General features: G+C 37.5%; 1 protein-coding gene across 2 annotated transcripts in view; it reads left to right on the forward strand.

Annotated features, from left to right (window-relative positions):
- The window catches only part of numbl (NUMB like endocytic adaptor protein), a 53,522-nt gene that overhangs the window by 13,868 nt on the left and 21,429 nt on the right, over positions 1-18,225 (forward strand). Inside the window, exon 1 of one of the 2 annotated variants that reach the window (XM_056262448.1) lies at positions 10,503-10,814. The exons of the other annotated variant lie outside the window; for it this stretch is intronic. Within the exon in view, the coding sequence (XP_056118423.1) occupies positions 10,774-10,814 (41 nt within the window). The 5' untranslated portion in view covers positions 10,503-10,773. Of the gene's footprint in view, positions 1-10,502; positions 10,815-18,225 lie in introns of those variants that run through there. 2 annotated transcript variants of the gene reach the window in all.

The following is an 18,225-nucleotide window of genomic DNA, read 5'->3' on the forward strand; positions in this document are numbered from 1 at the left end:
CGTCCGGCCTCTTCAAATCCTTGCCATTGTTGAGCCCCACCTTTTATATCTTCTTCAGTTTTTTTTTTTTTTTGGTCTGTCTCTTAGGTAAAGTTTTCAAAAACCTACATCTAGAAGAATCCAGACTGAATTTGTTGGATATTTTGAAGATCACAGTTGTCTCCTCTTGAAATATTGAACTTCTGACATTGAAATCCTGGCCAATAAGCTCATAATGTCATGCTATGCCTGACAACTGTTAAATTGATAATTATTAGCATTTCCATTTTGTGTAAATAAATTAAAAAGAAAACAACAAAAACTAAAAAAAACTAAAAGAGTCATTTTAAATGACTACTACAAATGAATTTAGGCATCATTATGACTAGTTTTGAAGATTAACTTTAAGGGTGTGTTCACACTTGGCATGTTTGGTTCGATTAAAACGAACCCTGGTGTGATTGCTCTGTTAGTGCGGTTCATTTGAATATTGTGAATGCTGCCATCCAAACACTGGTACGCACCAAACAAGTGGACCGAGACCCCTGAAAAGATGGGTCTCGGTCTGCTTCCAAACGGACTCTGGTGCGGTTCGAATGAAACATGAACGCAACATGGACCAAAGACATGTAAAAGAACCATAAACGGGATATGATGTCACAAGATGCAACCCTAAGAATGACAGAATGCTCAAGCATATTTGTTATTTCTCATCATAGATGCGATGTTGAACATCACAGTTCTGTTCAGACATCAGAACCGCGTCTCCTCGAAGCAGATCTTCGTTTGTGTGTGTGATGGAGAGATTCCTGCCGCTGTTTTGAACCCTTTACACATTTTATAAGCTCTTCACGAGTTCTCAGCTGGTCAAATACTATTATATGCAGGCTACGCACATACATCGAGCGCATTTATCCCAGCACACAGCATTGTTTTGGATGTTCGGGAAGTTCCGTCACGAAATATACGTGATAAATTCCAACCAATCAGGTTGTGAACATATCCCTATGCCTTTAGGTTTGGTGTTAAAATGCCCATGTGAATGCTAAGCAAACCAGGACTAAATTTTTCTTCTTCTTTTCTTTGGTCCGAACCAAGCAAACCGAACTACAAGTGTGAACACATCCAAAGTGAGTGTTTGATTATGGAAATCTAAGGTAATCTAAATTTAAAATTGAGGAAATGAGCGTGTGCAATTCAAGTGTTTACATGCTTAATTATTCCTATTGATTGGATTATTTGATTTGAATTTCATTCAGATCGAACTCAGTCAGATCGAATGAGGTGTTTACATAAAGGCTTTTCATTTGGATTGATTGAGCCATCAATTGATTTTTTGGGTGCATCATAGCTAATATGTAACTATATAACTAAATTCTCATCAAATTCTAATAATTAAAAAAGAAATATATATATATATATATATATATATATATATGTAATACAATATTCCTCTGCTCTAATAGAAATTTACCACAATTCATGATTTTTATCAAGTGGGGAAAGTTTTCAGGAAGCATCTCAGCCTGGGTTGAATGAGTTTTTGTTAAGTCAGAGGCCCCCTTTCTCTCGTAAGGCTTTGTTTCCTAACAACCAGACAAAACATTAATGGAAAGGTGCGCTTCCATGGCTTAAATGACTTTCACTGACTGGTTTAGAGGTGGAGATAACAGTCGTTTCATCCTAGCATGGAGTGCTAACTTCATTCTGTCTGCTTTGCTCTTCTTGCCTTTTAGTTTGAATCAATACACTGTATCTGCCTAGCGAAGGTCATCCAATGCTCTGGGTGAAGAAGTGTCCAGACTATAGCCAAGGCACTACTAAAGCACAATCAATTTAGTCCACAAATAACAGCCGTCTGTTATTCTGGAGTATTGAAGGACATTGAAGGTTTTCAAACCGGTATTTCTGGAATATTTAAGTGTTTATATTTAAGTTCAATTTAAGTGGTTTATTTTGAGATAATGTTTTGTAGCATGGCCTTATAGCATAATGGTTTCTACTTCTCTTCCTTTAAAAAACCTCTTGGTTGCGTATCACAACAGGGTCAGACAAGTGCATGCCTTTGTTTTCTTTCTAAAATAGAACGGCAGTACCCTCATGTTGTTCCAAACCCGTAAGACTTTTGTTCATCTTCGGAACACAAATGAAGATCTTTTTGATGAAATCTGAGAGCTTTCTGTCCCTTCATTGACAGCTACACAACTACCACTTTGATGCTTCAAAAAGTTCATAAAGAGATCGTAAAACTAATCCATATGAGCGGTTTAGTCCAAAATTGTCTGAAGAGACATGATTGCTTTATATGATAAACAGATTGAATTTAGGTTTTTATTCACATATAATTTAGACTACCAATAATTTTTTTTTTTTTATATTGGCTGATAACCGTTATGGTTCCGATATATTATGCATCCCTAAAATTATATGACAACCGTTGTCAGTGTTTCCCCTAGGACTGCTAGTGTTGCGGAGCGGGCGGATACGTGGTGTAAATTTTTTAGCAATCAAAAAGCATGTCTAATTAATTGAAATAGTGTATTATGAATCATTAAACGTATACAACATTTTAAAAAAAATATGAAAAAATAATTCACACTAATTCTGTGTTGTGTTTTTTCTGGTAATAAAATGAAGACATAAAACACAAATTTTATCATTTATCATCAATTTTAATCATATGAAATTAAATAAACTTTTTGTCAAATAACGTGCTGCACAATGAGCTTTACTGTTAAAATTAAAACATGGATTATTCCTTAAATTCAGTTTTGATGATAATTTATTTGGATTAGTGTTAGTATTATTACATTGGGAGTTTGGGACATATCTAAATTCTACTGTACAACGGTAATATATTTCTGTCAAGTTAAACCGAACTTTTATTTTGACGGGTTGCCGTGAAGACCTTTTGAGTTTGTGTGTTTATGTCATAATGATAGTTTTTCTCAAATGAAGCGGTTAAATGATCACGAAGTGACTTTCGGAGTGGATCTAGAGCCTGGAGAGGAAGTTTATGCATTTGTGTCTTCATATAGGCAAAAAAACAGCGCAAGCGTCACACGTGCTTCAGTGTGTGTGTGTGGTAAATGAAACTGCGCGTCGGCTGCACCATTCATTCGAGATATATCCAGCTGCAGACCCGCAGCACCACCAGTTTCAGAACCCCAGTGCCAGAACCCCAGCGCCAGAACCGGAAGTGAGGGAGGGGCGGAATTATTTACAATGACACAAGCATGGTTATTTTTGCAAGTATTTGAAAATATTTAAAATTGTTGCACCTTTTAAATAATATTTAGGGTATGTTTTTATTACACAGTGAGTCACTGCTCCTTGTATGAACTATAACTGGTATGTGACAAATAAAGAGCAAGACAGCGCTCGTGTTGTTTGAAGACGTGAGAGTGCGCGCGCGCGGCCAGGGCTCTCTCTCTCTCTGCTCTGTCATGCGCAGCAGTCATTCTATTCTACATCACTCACCGATCAAAATAGGCTTTGGCGGGACACAAATTTGCTTTGGCGGCCGCCAAAAAGCGGACGATCTGACGGGTTTTAGAAGATTTAATACAACCTGAAACTAAAAAACAGACCCGACCTCTATTTGATACCGGCCTTTATTTACCCAGACCTGCAGCCACACCAGGCGTGTAAAGGAGACAAGTACGGTACATTTTTATTGTTTCTTTTAAAACAATGCCGGATTTTCTCTCTCTTTTTAGATTTGTGACATTATTTTACATAAAGAAAAATGCATGCTGCACATGTTCTTGTGAAATAAAGTATATTTTATATAAAATGACCATAAGTTTCAAGTATTATTTTTCACCATCATGATCAGGAAGTAACTCTCATAATACAATGAAACGGATAACTATATAGAATTATATTACACAAAATCAATGTTTTAAAATGCTTATTGTACTATACCTTAATGTATCATTATAATACGAATAAAGTATGACGTTTCGTGTGTAAAAATGCCGTTTCGTGTCTAAGCAAATTACGCTCCAAAACGTTAGGTGGCGTTACTCGGTTTAGAACGTAAGCTCCGCCCCTCACTTCCGGTCCTGGCGCTGGTGTTAGAACGTAAGCTCCGCCCTTTACTTCCGGTTCTGGCGCTGGGGTTCTGAAACTGGTGGTGCTGCGGGTCTGCAGCTGGATACTATTGGAGAATTCACACAGAACAAGCAGGATTCGTATTTAAATTGTCTTTGTGGTTATATATCCACACACACTTGTCTACATCGCGATTTGATTTCAAGTGTAGGCCTATACTGAACTGCTTTCTATTTATTCCTCAAAAGATTGACAAATTCCATGAAATTCCGCATTATACAGTAAATTTCTTTTTTATGACTGGATTTCGTCAGCAATTTAGGGGGGGCGGGGGAAAACAATGATAGGGGAAACACTGGTTGTCATTTAATGGCATGGATAGGAACCAGTGTCGTCTGTGATGATAGGTTCATCATTAGCATTTTTTTATTAGTTCCACTCGTGCAGTGACGTTCGCCCCATGACCACAGGCAGCTGTCCCACGCCATTAGCATAACAAAGTTGTCCACTTCTGCTCCCTGTGTTGGATGCCACTAGCTGTCAAGAAGGAACCATGTGGCATGTCCCAGCCCTGCTGTGGGCCATCTGTGGGCCTGTTCTCCTTTCCACTTACTTTTCCTGACTCACTCTTACCAGTGTGGTGGAAACCTCCATTAAACATGCTTGAGTCATCGCACCATTCTGCTGCAGTCTAATAATTGTGGGTAATAAATTTAAAAAACGTTTTTTTTGTTTATCCAATATATTGACTTATATATATGCTGACATTTGTCAGTCACTGGCCTTTTTCGTGCTTTCCCACTGTGGTCTATTTATTTTCTGTCTTGGGTGTACTGTGAACTGTGCACCCAGTGGCATTTAATTACATTTTTCAGGGAAATGTAGACTTTGTGGGGGAGAATTGAGTTAGCATGTCAGTGAGCACTGTTGACATTAACTCTGACCTATTGATAGATTTATACACAAGTCAGGTTAATCGTGTGGTATTTAGCCATTTTGAAATTATCGGTTGATTAAACATGCCTGCTTGGACATTTAACAGAAGTGCTAGCTCTCTATTCCGTTTTGTTCCAATACAAAAAGTAAGAAAATCTGGTAACACTTTATTTTAAGGGTATATAGTTATATGTTACAACATGTACTTACTATAGTAGTAACAGTAAATTATGCATAATTACAAGTAACAAGCCCTAACCGTGAGTAAGTATAATGTAACTATGTCACCTTAAAATAAAGTGTAACTATTACTTACTAAAAGTAATGATCCGCTACTCCTCTGAAATTAAGTTTCTTTTTCACTGACATCACTTTGGCCACAATGGACTATTGAATAATTAACAAATTTAATAACTATTTAAGAACTGTTTTAGTAAATTTGCATTTACATTGGCTCCATTCTTTTTGTAATTGCTACTTTTTATGATCCAATCAATTACCAATGGATAAAGTTGTCATACTTTTTTTCTTGTTAAATATCCTGTTTCACTTTGAAATATTTGAAATATGAAAGAAAAAGAAGCACAGAAATTTCCATGCAAATGTTCCACAATTATTTATTTATTCATTTATTTATTAATAAGTTTTCTAATCATTTACACAATTTTGTGTCTCATTTGCTATAATATTCATATTGGTTTTATGCTGTATCAGCCATTGAACACCCTGCTCTCGGCCAATGAAAACCAGTGTATGCTATTTTTCAAAAACACTCCCAGTCATTTGGCAAAGAGATTCTTTGTATAAATATTAGCATTAGGTATGTTAAACTTCTCCTGACACTTATGCGTAGTTAAACTGTGAATTTTCCCCACCATGTGCCAGGAAGTAGTGTCAAGACAACAATTAGTCAAAATGTGTTTGCAGTAGCACATCATTTCCATGCTTCATTTCTCCCATAGCCTCTTCCTTCCATCAGGCTTTGGTACTCACCCCATACAACCCTTGTAGGAGTGGTTGCCATGGGAGCTGGTTGCCATGCAGTCGAAGGAGGTGGTGATTGGGGGGTGTTGATGTAGATTGGAGTGAGGTATGACGAACAGTGAGGATTCTTAGCGTGACGGACCTCTGGGTGTGATTGCTCTCTGGGTCTCTTGTCAGATCAAACAGGGACCGCAATCATGCCTGTAGCGAAAATTAGAACGAGGGAGGAAAACAGGCAGAGAGAGAAAGAGGAGAGGCCAGGGAGAAACCACATTAGGGGGAATGAGTTATTTGAGACTAAGATTTAGTAATCGAATGCAGTGGAGTTAGAGAGAACAAACAAGGAAGTGGCATCGCTACTGGTCTCTGCGCCTCTTTGGGCCTCGCTGGAGGCTCTCGTCTGCTTGATATCAGTGCTTCTGCGTCAGATGGGCTGCTTTTTATGCCTTGAGGCTTTGAGAACAAGCAGACTGGGCCAGTGTGTTCACATGAGCCTGGGGCTCCCCTCCATGGTGATGGGACTGAATGCAGGGCAGCTGAGGGAAGTCATAGCCCCGCCCTCTGTTGGGACTTTTGGAAGTAAACTGCTCTGTTACATGCACTCATTTACTTAAAAATGTAAATTCTATCATTTACTTACCCTTCTTTCTTTCCAAATCCAAGGTTTCTAAAGAGACAAGATCACTTAACCGATTTAATTTAGGCTTTTATTCACATACAGGGCTTGATGTTAACTTTTTTTTGCTTACCAGCCACTGTGGCTTGTGGTTTTCCAAAGTTACCTGCCACTCAGCATTTTCACTGGCCACAATTTTGACATCGATAGATACCATGGTGAAAACATACCATATCGATATTTTTTATATTATCTCATAATTTGGCAGCAGGGAAATTATGCTGCTGTCACTTTAAGACCTGACGCACGGATCCATTATACTGTTACACATGCATTTTCTGTCTCAACTGTTTATGTTTACTTAAAACATTACTGACTGTGTTTATGTTACAATGCCAATGACATTATTTTGTGTGTATTTGACTGTTTAAACGCAATAATCAGCGAAAAAGAGCTCAATTTAGTACTAAGAGGCGGCTTTATGTGCACGCACTTTGGGTGTGAGCACAAAATGTGCGGGAATGAGTAAAATTATGCGCAATACGCGCAATCCCACGGCAAAATGCAAGCCTTGTAACACCAACAATATTCATCTGGAGTAAATTAAATGAGTGAGTGAGAGGAGGCGGGTTTGTGTGTCAACTTGCTGTCGGTGAGATGAGAAAGTGAGCAAGCGCAGCTGGTATCATGTATCTATTCTGTGGAAAATGAGTATTGGAAACATTTCAGATATTTCAGTATCGATATACGGAGAGATGGCAGGTTGGTAGGTGTCAATGTCAAGCTCTGTTCACATAAACGTTGATCAGCACATACGTAGTGCACATCAAATATGGTAAATGGAAGGTCAAACATATTTACTTGACATGAGAGAACCTATAAAGCGATCATGTCTCTTCAGAAGATATGGTTTAAACTGCTCGATTCATGTGGATTACTTTAAGAATTTTTTATATACTTTTTAAAACATTAAATGTTTGGCTGAATAGACTTTCAATGGAGGGACAGAAGTCTTAAGAAGTCTTAAACAAATCTTAATTTGTATTTCGAAGATGATTGAAAGTCTTATAGCTTTTGGAATGACATGACTGTGAGTAATTTATGACAGTATTTAAGTTTTTGGGTGAAATAACCCTTTAATGTTCAATGTAATCTTGGCTAAGTTTATAGTTTGTCACATTTTATTATTAGAAATTAGTATAGTATTTTTCATTCATCCAAAGTATTACATTATTTTTTTTCCTCTTTGGAATAGTGTGAGGTGATAATTTTTGTACAATATGACCAGGAATGTGTGTTGTTCAATTAAACAGGGTCAGTTTTGATTTTAAAAATAGATTGTAATATTGCAGTATTGTAAGAAAAAAAATTGCAATTCATTGATATCGACATTCTCAAATAAAATGACAAATTACAATGAATTAATTTACTCTAACTGAGTGATTGTTTAATGTGGATCTCTTGTGCCGTGGTATATATGCAGCTGTACTGACAGATTCGTTTACATCATGTATCCTCTGACGGCTCAGTAAAGATACACAGGCCTTTGTCATGTTGCTGCTCAGTGCAGGTAGAGGGCAATGTGCCACTGAATCATTGTGACTCTGTCATTCTCTAGTATGCGGCTCATACAGTCAAACTACATAAATCTGACCCCGCTTTCACTGACCCTCTAGAGAGAGGAGGACACATTGATTGACTCTTATTTAACAGACTGGCAACGGAAAGCATGTTTGCCGGGAGGCCTGTTTATATTCATATGAGGTCCTATATAGCATTTATAATTTCATATCAGAGAGGATGATTGGATATACACACATCTCTACTAACAAATAGCATAGAAATATGTATTTATGTGTCAGTCCATCTAAATTGGAGAGTTTCCTAACTCAAAGAGGTTCCATTTGTAGAATGAAGTGCTGTGAATTAAAGTGTGTGACAAAATTTGTAATTAATTAAGAATTGTTTTAGCACTAAAATGCTTTTCCAAGACTTTGTATGTGATTTTTCTTTCGAGCTCAAGACCCCTCTGTTTATCGCCTCTGGGTAAAACAACTACAAAATGCTAGACATGATTAGTCTGGTTAAATGTCCATGTGAATACATTGATCCAGTCCTGCTGGTGGACCCTCATTTGGGTCATGAGAATGTAGGACAAGTTCAATCAACAGAGCGTGATCAATTCAGCACTAGAGGGAAGCTCCACCAGTCGGACCGGCCAAGAGACTCCCGGTGCAGCGACATGATTTGAAAGATAAGTGATGATTTTATACAGTCATCACAAGACAGCTGAAGTTGAAGGAACAGTTATGCTGCCTTCAAGTCCTGTGAAATTTTCACAGATAAGTTTCTAAGTCCTAATTATGTGCATTCAAGTGACTTTGGATATATTGAGCGATTTCATAATTTTTATCACATGTACAACAAAATGAAGGGCAAACAAATTCAAAATACTTTCTCCTATCCCAGTTAAATGTGCAGAGACAATAATAAGTAAGGTTGGAAAGTAAACAGTATTGTGCTTTCAAAATGTTGCTTGAGCATCATGGCAACATTGGCTCAACCAATGGTGTGAGTTTGAGGCGGGACTTATTGTATAGTTTCAACATAGTTTGTAATCATTATCCACTGTTTCAGATGGACTTAAACTGGAGTCTGAGGAGGACTAATTATTTGATTGTTTAATCATGATCACGATCACCTGAAGACCTGCAGCGTGCTTTCTATATTGAGAATAAGTTAAACTGTCTCACTAATGAAGGCAAAGAGCCGAAACGTTTGTCAACTTTATCTCCTGTCTATAATAAAATATTTTTTGAGTGCAGACCTTATTTGCATTTTTGGGACTTACTGTATACCCAAACAATGTGTCAGTTTTTGGAAAACCTGTTTGAAAATAATTTCGGTTTGTTCCACTTACATTGCGGAAATTACGCACTGCACCTTTAAGCATGGTCTACAATTTACTTCACGATTCTTCAGCTGGAGGCACAGAAAATCCAGTGGTAATTGCGATATTGTGGTGCCTTTCATGCACACATGTATACAGAACAAATAATAAATAGATAAATATGGAATATATATATATCCGTATAGATCAGGGTTTTAAAAAAATTGGGGGTTTGTGAGGGAACTGCAGGGAGTTTGTGAGTTAAAAAAAGCTTGTCAATGTATTTAAAAAAAAAACTTACTAAAAAAGGGTTAAATATTTTTTAGCCATGCTTTAACTGACATCAGAGAAGATGAATGTGTTTTTAGATCATTATTATTATTAACTTAAAATCTTCAAGTACATATTTTTGTTCAAAGTGGTTCCTCAAAAATAACAAATAATAAAACTATTATTTAAAAAATATTTCAAAATTTATTATAAATGTTAAGGAAACGTCTTTCGTAGAAAAATGTAACAAAACAATAAAAAGCTATATAAATAATACAACTAAAAAGGCAGTATGTCTTTCAATTTTGAAAGGCATTTTTGTTACGCAAGTAGTATCTTGAGCAGTATCCAGTGCACTGAGGTCATTCTTCATAACTAAAGCATTAATAGGCTTATAGGAAGCATGCTATGTGCACGTACTGTGCTCTGTCCTCAATAACTAATCTATCAGAATAACAAAACTGTCTTTTTTTTATTAGCTATTCTATGAGTAGAAATGATGCCAAGGAAAGAGCTGAGTACAGCTTAGGAACACAGCAAGAGTACAAACACAACGACACAGACAACTGGCACTGCAGATGGGCGACTGAAAGTGTGTCATCACCATCTCCAGTCTAATCACCTCCGCCCGCGCTCCTCCTCTGTTTCTCTCTCCCCTCCCCTCCCTGTCTCTCTATCTTTCGCTCTCCATCCTCCCCTCGCAGTCTATGTTGTGGAAAGACAAAAAGTTGATTTGTTCCTCAGAGGCTGCAGCTCAGCACATCCAGGCAAATTCGCATGTCTCCCTGCGTCCGCGTGTGTTTCTGTAGGCGAGGACACATATGGTGATGAGACTGAGCACATGTGTTATTGTCGCCTCCTCCAAGTTAATCTCTGAAGGGGAGGTGTGGTTTCCTCCTTCTCTTGGATCCCAGTACTGAATATTCAACAGCTTTTTGCCTCAAGCTTTCCATCAAACGTCAGTTTTGACTGCGAAACCATCGGTGGTTCGATTTTTTTTTTAATACTTTACCTGGCTTTGGTCTTCTGCTATCTGTCTAAAATGAGTTTCAGCAGTGACATGGATGAGACGGAAGAGGGGAGGTGAGTTTTTTTTCTATTTAAAGATGAAGAATTAGCCTCACGGGAATAGGGTAATGGATGTTTTGCTTCGTGCCGTGAAATTTGTGTTTATCTAAATAAATACATTTATTGAACCAGCCCTATTGAACCAGTCATCTTACAGATTAGTAACCAAGCTTATTCTGAAGGCTTGTGTTTGGCTAATACTCTTACAGGAAGTAACTGCATGAGCCTCCATATGGCTCAGATTAATAGATAAATTGATATACCAACTGAATAGATCAGCTGATACTTATCTGTCTGTTTATTATTCGATTTATTTGTTGTTGTGGCTCTCTGCGGTTATCAAATGCATTGTAGCTTGGTTGATCAGAAAACAAATTAACGACTGATCATGTCTGATGTTCCTCTCCTGGAAGGGCACCATTACAGAGAACGCAGTGGACTGAGAGGATTCTCATGTCTCTACCTATCAGTTTCTCTTACTGGTGGCCTTAAAGGGCCACGGTTACATGCATGATATGCAGAAGGCAAAATAGGTCACTACAATTGTGTATGAGGAATCATCATTTTCACTAAGAAAATTAGCCCATTAAACAGATTAAAACATTAACAAAACTAGTAAGACTTGTTTTCAGAGAATATATGTTTAGATTAGATTACTTTAGATTAGGTTCCAATTCTTACTATTATTAACTAACTATTAACTAGGACTTTTCCCCTCAATAAACTCCTAATTACTGCTTATTAATAGTTAGTAGGTATTGGGTAGAATTAAGGGAAGTAGAATATGGTCATGCAGAATAAGGCATTAATATGCTCTTTATAAGTACTAATAAACAATATCCTAGTAATATGCATGCTAATAAGCAACTTAAAGGAACACTCCGACTTTTGGGAAAATTTAGCCTATTCACCTTGTCCCCCAGAGTTAGATAAGTCCATACATACCTTTTTCATCTCCATGCGTGCTATAAGTCTGTTTGACGCACCCACCGCTAGCCTAGCTTAGCACAAAGACTGGATGTAAATGGTTTCAGCTAGCATACTAATGCAAATAAGTGACAAAATAACGCAAACATTTTCCTATTTACATGTTGTGATTTGTATAGTCACAGAGTGTACAAAAAACAAAGTCACATGAGACACAGACATATTTTAATCGTATAAATACTGGGAACTATATTCTCTGAAGGCGAAGCACTGCTACTTGGGCGGAGTGAAAACCGCAGCTGCACCTGAGACGCGCCGTGGTGAGGAGCAGAGAGCGCGTCTCAGGTGCTGCGGTCATCAGCACCTTATTTGGATTAGTATGCTAGCTGCAACCATTTACATCTAGTCTTTGTGCTAAGCTAGGCTAGCGGTGGATGCGTCAAAACCAAGGGGGTAATCCATCGACCGGAAGTTGAAGCCGGCCGGGTGCCGCCATCTTGTAGCAGAACTTCACTTGCGTTAGCATTTCCATTGACTCCCATTCATTTTGGCGTCACTTTGACAGCGAATAATTTTACATCTTAGGCGTTTAAAGACTCCATTTGTCCATTATTTATTTCTAAAGAAACACGACAATGTATAAAGGGCTCCATTACCTTCTATGTTACATTATGGCCCCGTAGAAACAGTTTTTGTAAAAATAGGCTAACGATTGCGTCATAACCACTCGACTCTCTGTCGCGCTGTACAGAAATTACCGTATAGACAGGAGGAGAAGCTGGCAGGCAATCGGGGGGACGTCCCGTCAAGGGAGAAGCCCATAGATAATGAGTCCATAAAAGCAACGGAATACTTACTCCTGCTCACTCATGCTAAAAAACTCTTTGCTCAAGTTCCCCGTCTCTGCAAGACTAACGTTGGCAATTTTCACGCACAGCTACTAGAAGATTTACGTCTGTCAGACAGGTTGCTCACGTCATCAAGCTTAGTTTGAGTCGGTTCGAGTCTGCGCGTCAGGAACGGAAGTGCTCAAAAATCTCTAAAAATGGGCTTCAACTGTCTCAACTGAGTTCCAATGAGATGGCTCTGTCCACTTCTTATACTGTCTATGGTCAAAACAGACTTATAGCACGCACGGAAATGAAAAAGGTATGTATGGACTTATCTAACTCTGGGGGATAAGGTGAATAGGCTAAAGTCCCCAAAAGTCGGAGTGTTCCTTTAAGGATTGGACCCTAAAATAAAGTGTTACCTATTTTTCTTACCCATTAGCGATTTTCTTAGAATTTTGATATGATCTTTTGTTTGTCCTGGAACAACTTTCGACACTAAAAAAAAAATCAAGTAAAAAATATATAAAAATTATTAAAACAAAACATATTTACCTCAGAAGCAAAATGGTTTACGTACATTATTAGGATTTGTTTACAGAGAATATATCTTGAATTGTGTGGGTTTTTTAATTTACTATTAATTTTTAAGATAATTATATAAATATTTCTAATGGAGTAAGAAAAATAATCTTATTATATTACAGTTTTCCTTTCTAGGTTAATTTATTTTTCCCTATGGATGTATTTATGAATTGTAAGGAAGTCCCAAGCCCTTCCCTAAGCCTAACCCTACAATCTGATTGGTTGGTGGGAATGTTGCTTCAGAACAAACAACAATATTGACCCAGGAACACATCCCAGTTGCCCAATGAATTTCATTAATTGACGAGTCGACCATCGTGACTAATCCCTAGTCCAAGTTTATTTAGACGATGGATCAGCCGGACTAAAGCTAGATTGAGCTGATAACTGACGCTACATGCAGATCTTTGTTTGACAAAAATATATTTTATGAACATTCAAAATGGTCAGAAATGCTTTGGAAAACCAAGGTGTTCAATTTTATCTCAAGGTTGAATTATTCTTCAAGAGCATCACACATGCTTGTCTAGACAAGGTCAAGCCTCAGCTCTTGAAAGCTCTCAGCTCCTGGATGTCAATCTACCCACTGTATGTTGGATAATCTATGAGAGACTGTGTACTTGGTTGCCATTTTGTTGAAAAAGGAACCTCAGAGCAATTTTCAATGTCCTGCCCTTCACCCAAAATAAACAAAATCAATAATTCAAGTGAAGACTCAAGAAGACCTTTAGCCATTCTTTCCTTGCAGTGAAGACTCAAGAAGACCTTTAGCCATTCTTTCCTTGCAGTCTGTCCAGTCGTCTGCACATTCAATACAAGTTTGTGTGTTTCATTTATTTAGTTTTTAAAATACCTAAAATAAAACCTGTTTTTCACAGTCAACACAGCAAGGAAAACTACACATTACATCACATTTAGATAAGCAAGACATGTAAGAGAAATATTGTTTTCCTATATGTATTCAATCAAAACCACTGCTTATACATAATTAATTTAGTTAATTTTACATGAGTTACAACTTAACTTTATTAATCATTTTTATTGTATGTATTGAAAAAGACACTACCTTTATTGTTACTCAATATATGATGCTTTTGACAGAGGGATTAGAGGAGGAAGACAAAGTAATCGCTTCTAGAGAATGTTAGGGATGAACTGAAGGTTTCAAGCAGGTCACACACATGTAAGGGTTAGATTTTGACTGTTGAGATGTAACTGAGATATATTGCCTCTTTTATATCTTTTTTGTCTCTCATGTTTCAAGTTTAATCTACAAATGCTGTGAGAAGAAACTTGTGAATAATGCCTCTTTCTGTGGTCAAGGTCAGTAGGCCCGGGGGAGAGTCTAGGGAGTGCGATAAAATGTTTCCAATTAAAAAATATTTACCTCAGGTGGGCATATATGGGGTGTTGAGGAAGACCAAGGTGGATGAAGATGAACCGGAAAGTGTCCTACTTCAAAACGAAGTAGGAGGCCTTGTGATAATATCTTAATTTGTTTATCTAATCAATGTTGAATGTCTTTGTTCAATGAAAAATGACACAAGTTTTAATTCAGCAATGCATGTATTTCATTTGATTAAATTAGTTTTGACCTTGTAATTTTGTTGTTGTTGCATAACTCCATTTTCTGCTGGATTTCTCCAATCATTTAAGCCCAACGTATACTTCAGTTTGGATGTGAACACAGGCATTTGCTTAGAGCTGAAAGCATATCCTTTCAAAGTTAACTGTGATAGCGGGGTGGTGATGGCGCAGTGGATAAGACGCATGCCTTTGGTGTGAGAGACCCGGGTTCGAAATCACTGTGAGACACCAATGTGTCCCTGAGCAAGACACTTAACCCCTAGTTGCTCCAGAGGCGTGCGACCTCTGACATATATAGCAATTGTAAGTCGCTTTGGATAAAAGCGTCAGCTAAATGAATAAATGTAAATGATAGTATGAACATTCGTACTAGAAAGATGAATCTTTGTCCAGTAGTTTAGTGTTGTTGTTGTCTCTTCAGTTTCTTTTTTGACTCATACGCATAAGTATACTTTGTACTTTATTCCGCATAAACCCCACCCCTGCAAGCTTGCTCAATTTTTGACTGCAATGCCCACATCTCTAAATCTAATCAACAACCGATGCTCCACGTCCTACATTTTTTTCTTTTTCGATAATCTGCTACACTTGGATGTGCTGAAGAATAACCGGAGGAAATTCTGCGAAAATCTCTAAGTAAGATTGCTTTATATCCAAAGGAGAGTTGATTGTCTTTTCATAACCACTGCCAATAAGAAGCTACCTATCCCTAAAATAAACAGCACATAATAATCATGCCTCTTAAATTGAGCTTGATTTCGGCCTGTGGTGGATTGAGGGGAAATTTGGTTTGGGAAAAGCCTCAGAAGCCCTTGTCGGTTAGGCAGAGTGTCAATCCAGCGCATAAAGACTTGTCTTGATGGCAGTCTCTGAATCAGCTGTCTCACTGCATTACAGCCCACGGCTGTCTAACTCTTTAAAGCAACTTGCACACAGACATACATTTTGTAGGAGGATTGTTTTACTAGGACATTGGTTTTGTTTGTGTGCTACGAACATTCATCAGCTTATGTCAGTGAATTCTGATCGAAAACTCCTACGTGATTGAATCGACAGCATGTACTGCAAACCTGAATGACCCACATATTCACACTGGCTGTGAGTGTGAAATGGTCACTGTGTCAGTGTCTTTCGGTATTGATGATATTAGCACAGGCCTGTTCCTCTTGGGATAAACATTTGGTCTGACCCCTTTTCCCCTGTCATCTGCAAACACGATTACTTGCGTCTGGATCTGACGTATGTGGGTGGGTGTCATGTTTATGTGTGTGAGTGTAACCTCAATCTGAGCAGGTGTGATATGGTGTGGCGGCTTCTTTAGACGAGCTGCGACAGATGGCCAGAGAAACAAGTCGCCTTTGCTCCCTGGGTCAGATAATATTTGCAAACAGGGTTTATAAGGTCTAAAACTGGGTCACTTGTGTGCAGCTCTGTATCTGTACTCCAGAAATATGTGAACAACTCATATTGGACTGTGGTCTCTTATTTGATGAAATATGACATAACTTTCAAGGCTGCATTTACTTGACCAAAAATACAGTAAATATTGTGAAATATTTCAAAATAAATGACTGACCCCAAACCTTTGAACACTAGTGTATTGAATTTAGAGATGCATGATATCGGCAACATATCGGTTATCAGCCGATATTTGAGGGTTTATTTATTGTATCGGTCAAAAATAGATATTTAATTGTGCATTCTTATTTCCTCTTATTTTAACTTCAAAAACGCTAATTTAATAATAACTTGTTTATTTTTTAATAATTTAATATTCAGTAATGTAATATTCAGTTCCGTATGTACAATATGTTATAATGTTGTGACACCTAAATTCACATTTAGATTAAACTTTTTTTTTGTGTGTATTATTGTTAATTTATTTAGACAAATTAGTATAAAATTTATCGGACATAATAATGAAAAAATTATAGATTTATTGTATTGGTCCAAATATTTATATCGGGGCAACCATACTTGCTTTACCCTGCTTGTCTCATGATAATGGAACTTGTCATAATTCACCTACATTTCTTATCTGTCCAAACATGTATGACCTTTTTTGTTCCATTGAACACAAAATAAGATATTTTGAGGAATATCTGAGCTTCTGTTTTCCATATAATGAAAGCATATTGTGAACAGGGGCTTTCAAACTGCAAAAAGAAAAAAAAGCATCATAAAATGACCTTTATGGAGCTTGACAGCCCCTGATCACCATTCATTTTCATCGAGCAGCAGTAATATTCTTCAAAATTTATTTTTATATTCCACAGATGTTTGAAACAATAAAAGGCCAAGTTAATAATGAGGATAGAATAAAACTTTAAAATTAAATTTAATAACATTTAAAATATAAAAATAAAATTTTCCAAAATTTCCCTGCTGAAATAAATTGTGAGAGGCCTGAGCGCAGCCTACCGTAAGAGACTGGAGTGTCATGCTACAATTACTCGCTTTTTCAAAAGCACCCAAAAAGCCTCCATTACACTGTCCACCCACGGTGTCTCTAAAATGAGCGCAGGCAGCTGCGGTTCCATTCCTTGTGCTGAGAGCATTGATTTTAGTAATAATGAGACAAAAGCTATATCTGCTCCTCCGCCTCCATACGAGAGTCATACTGCAGCCTTTGCCTCCTCAGTATCTCTACAGTCTTGAGATGCCGCAGGGGAGCTTAGGATGGTGTTTTGTAGATTTTGAGCCTCTTGCTATAGGAGCCCTTTTGATTTGTTAGTTACACGTGATGCTACGGCCATTATGCTCACTGAAGCGTCCTAAGTGAGGTTTTAGCCCCTTCACTGCTCTGTTTTTTTCTCTTTCATTTTCCCTCCCATTTACACCGTTTCTTTCTTTCAACCCATTACCTTAAAGGAATAGTTCACCCAGAAATGAGAATCCATTATTCTCATTCTCCTTCAAGTTTCAAAAAGGGCACGAAAGCATAATAAATATAGCATTAAAGTGGTCCATTCAACTCATGCAGTGTATTCCAAGTCTTCTGAAGTCATACCTTTTAAAAATGTTCTTATCGTTACTTTAAAAGTATTTCAGTGTGATTTTGCTATGAGTATGTTATGATATTATTTAAAATAAATCAGTTAATATGCTTCACAGAGAAGCCAAGATTATTCGTAATACAAATGTATCATTTTTATAATAAGTAGCCTTGTTTACTAAGATATTTGCTTGGATCTGATGTGGTAGATGATCGGTCCATCAGACAGACACATGAAGAGAAGTGTTCTGCCAAATGTTTTGTGTATGAAGTCTTGAGTGTTGTTTGGTTTAGTCTTGGTTCACTCTACCCATGTTGCTCCAGCTGGTTTTCATTTGGTGATGAAATCATTTCCATGGAATGGCTTGGATAGCTCTTATGGCTGTTGTGTGACTTTCACATGCATGTTTTGGAAATTTCCCTGGCGGGTCTCATAAGAAACTCTCGAGAACAAATTGTTTTCTTTGCTGTATGTGTTAATGAGTGTCAGGACACCATTAGT

The sequence above is a fragment of the Rhinichthys klamathensis genome, unplaced genomic scaffold, assembly GCF_029890125.1.
Source record: "Rhinichthys klamathensis goyatoka isolate OS25496 unplaced genomic scaffold, OSU_Roscu_1.1 h1tg000192l_1, whole genome shotgun sequence".
Taxonomy (NCBI): Eukaryota; Metazoa; Chordata; class Actinopteri; order Cypriniformes; family Leuciscidae; genus Rhinichthys; species Rhinichthys klamathensis.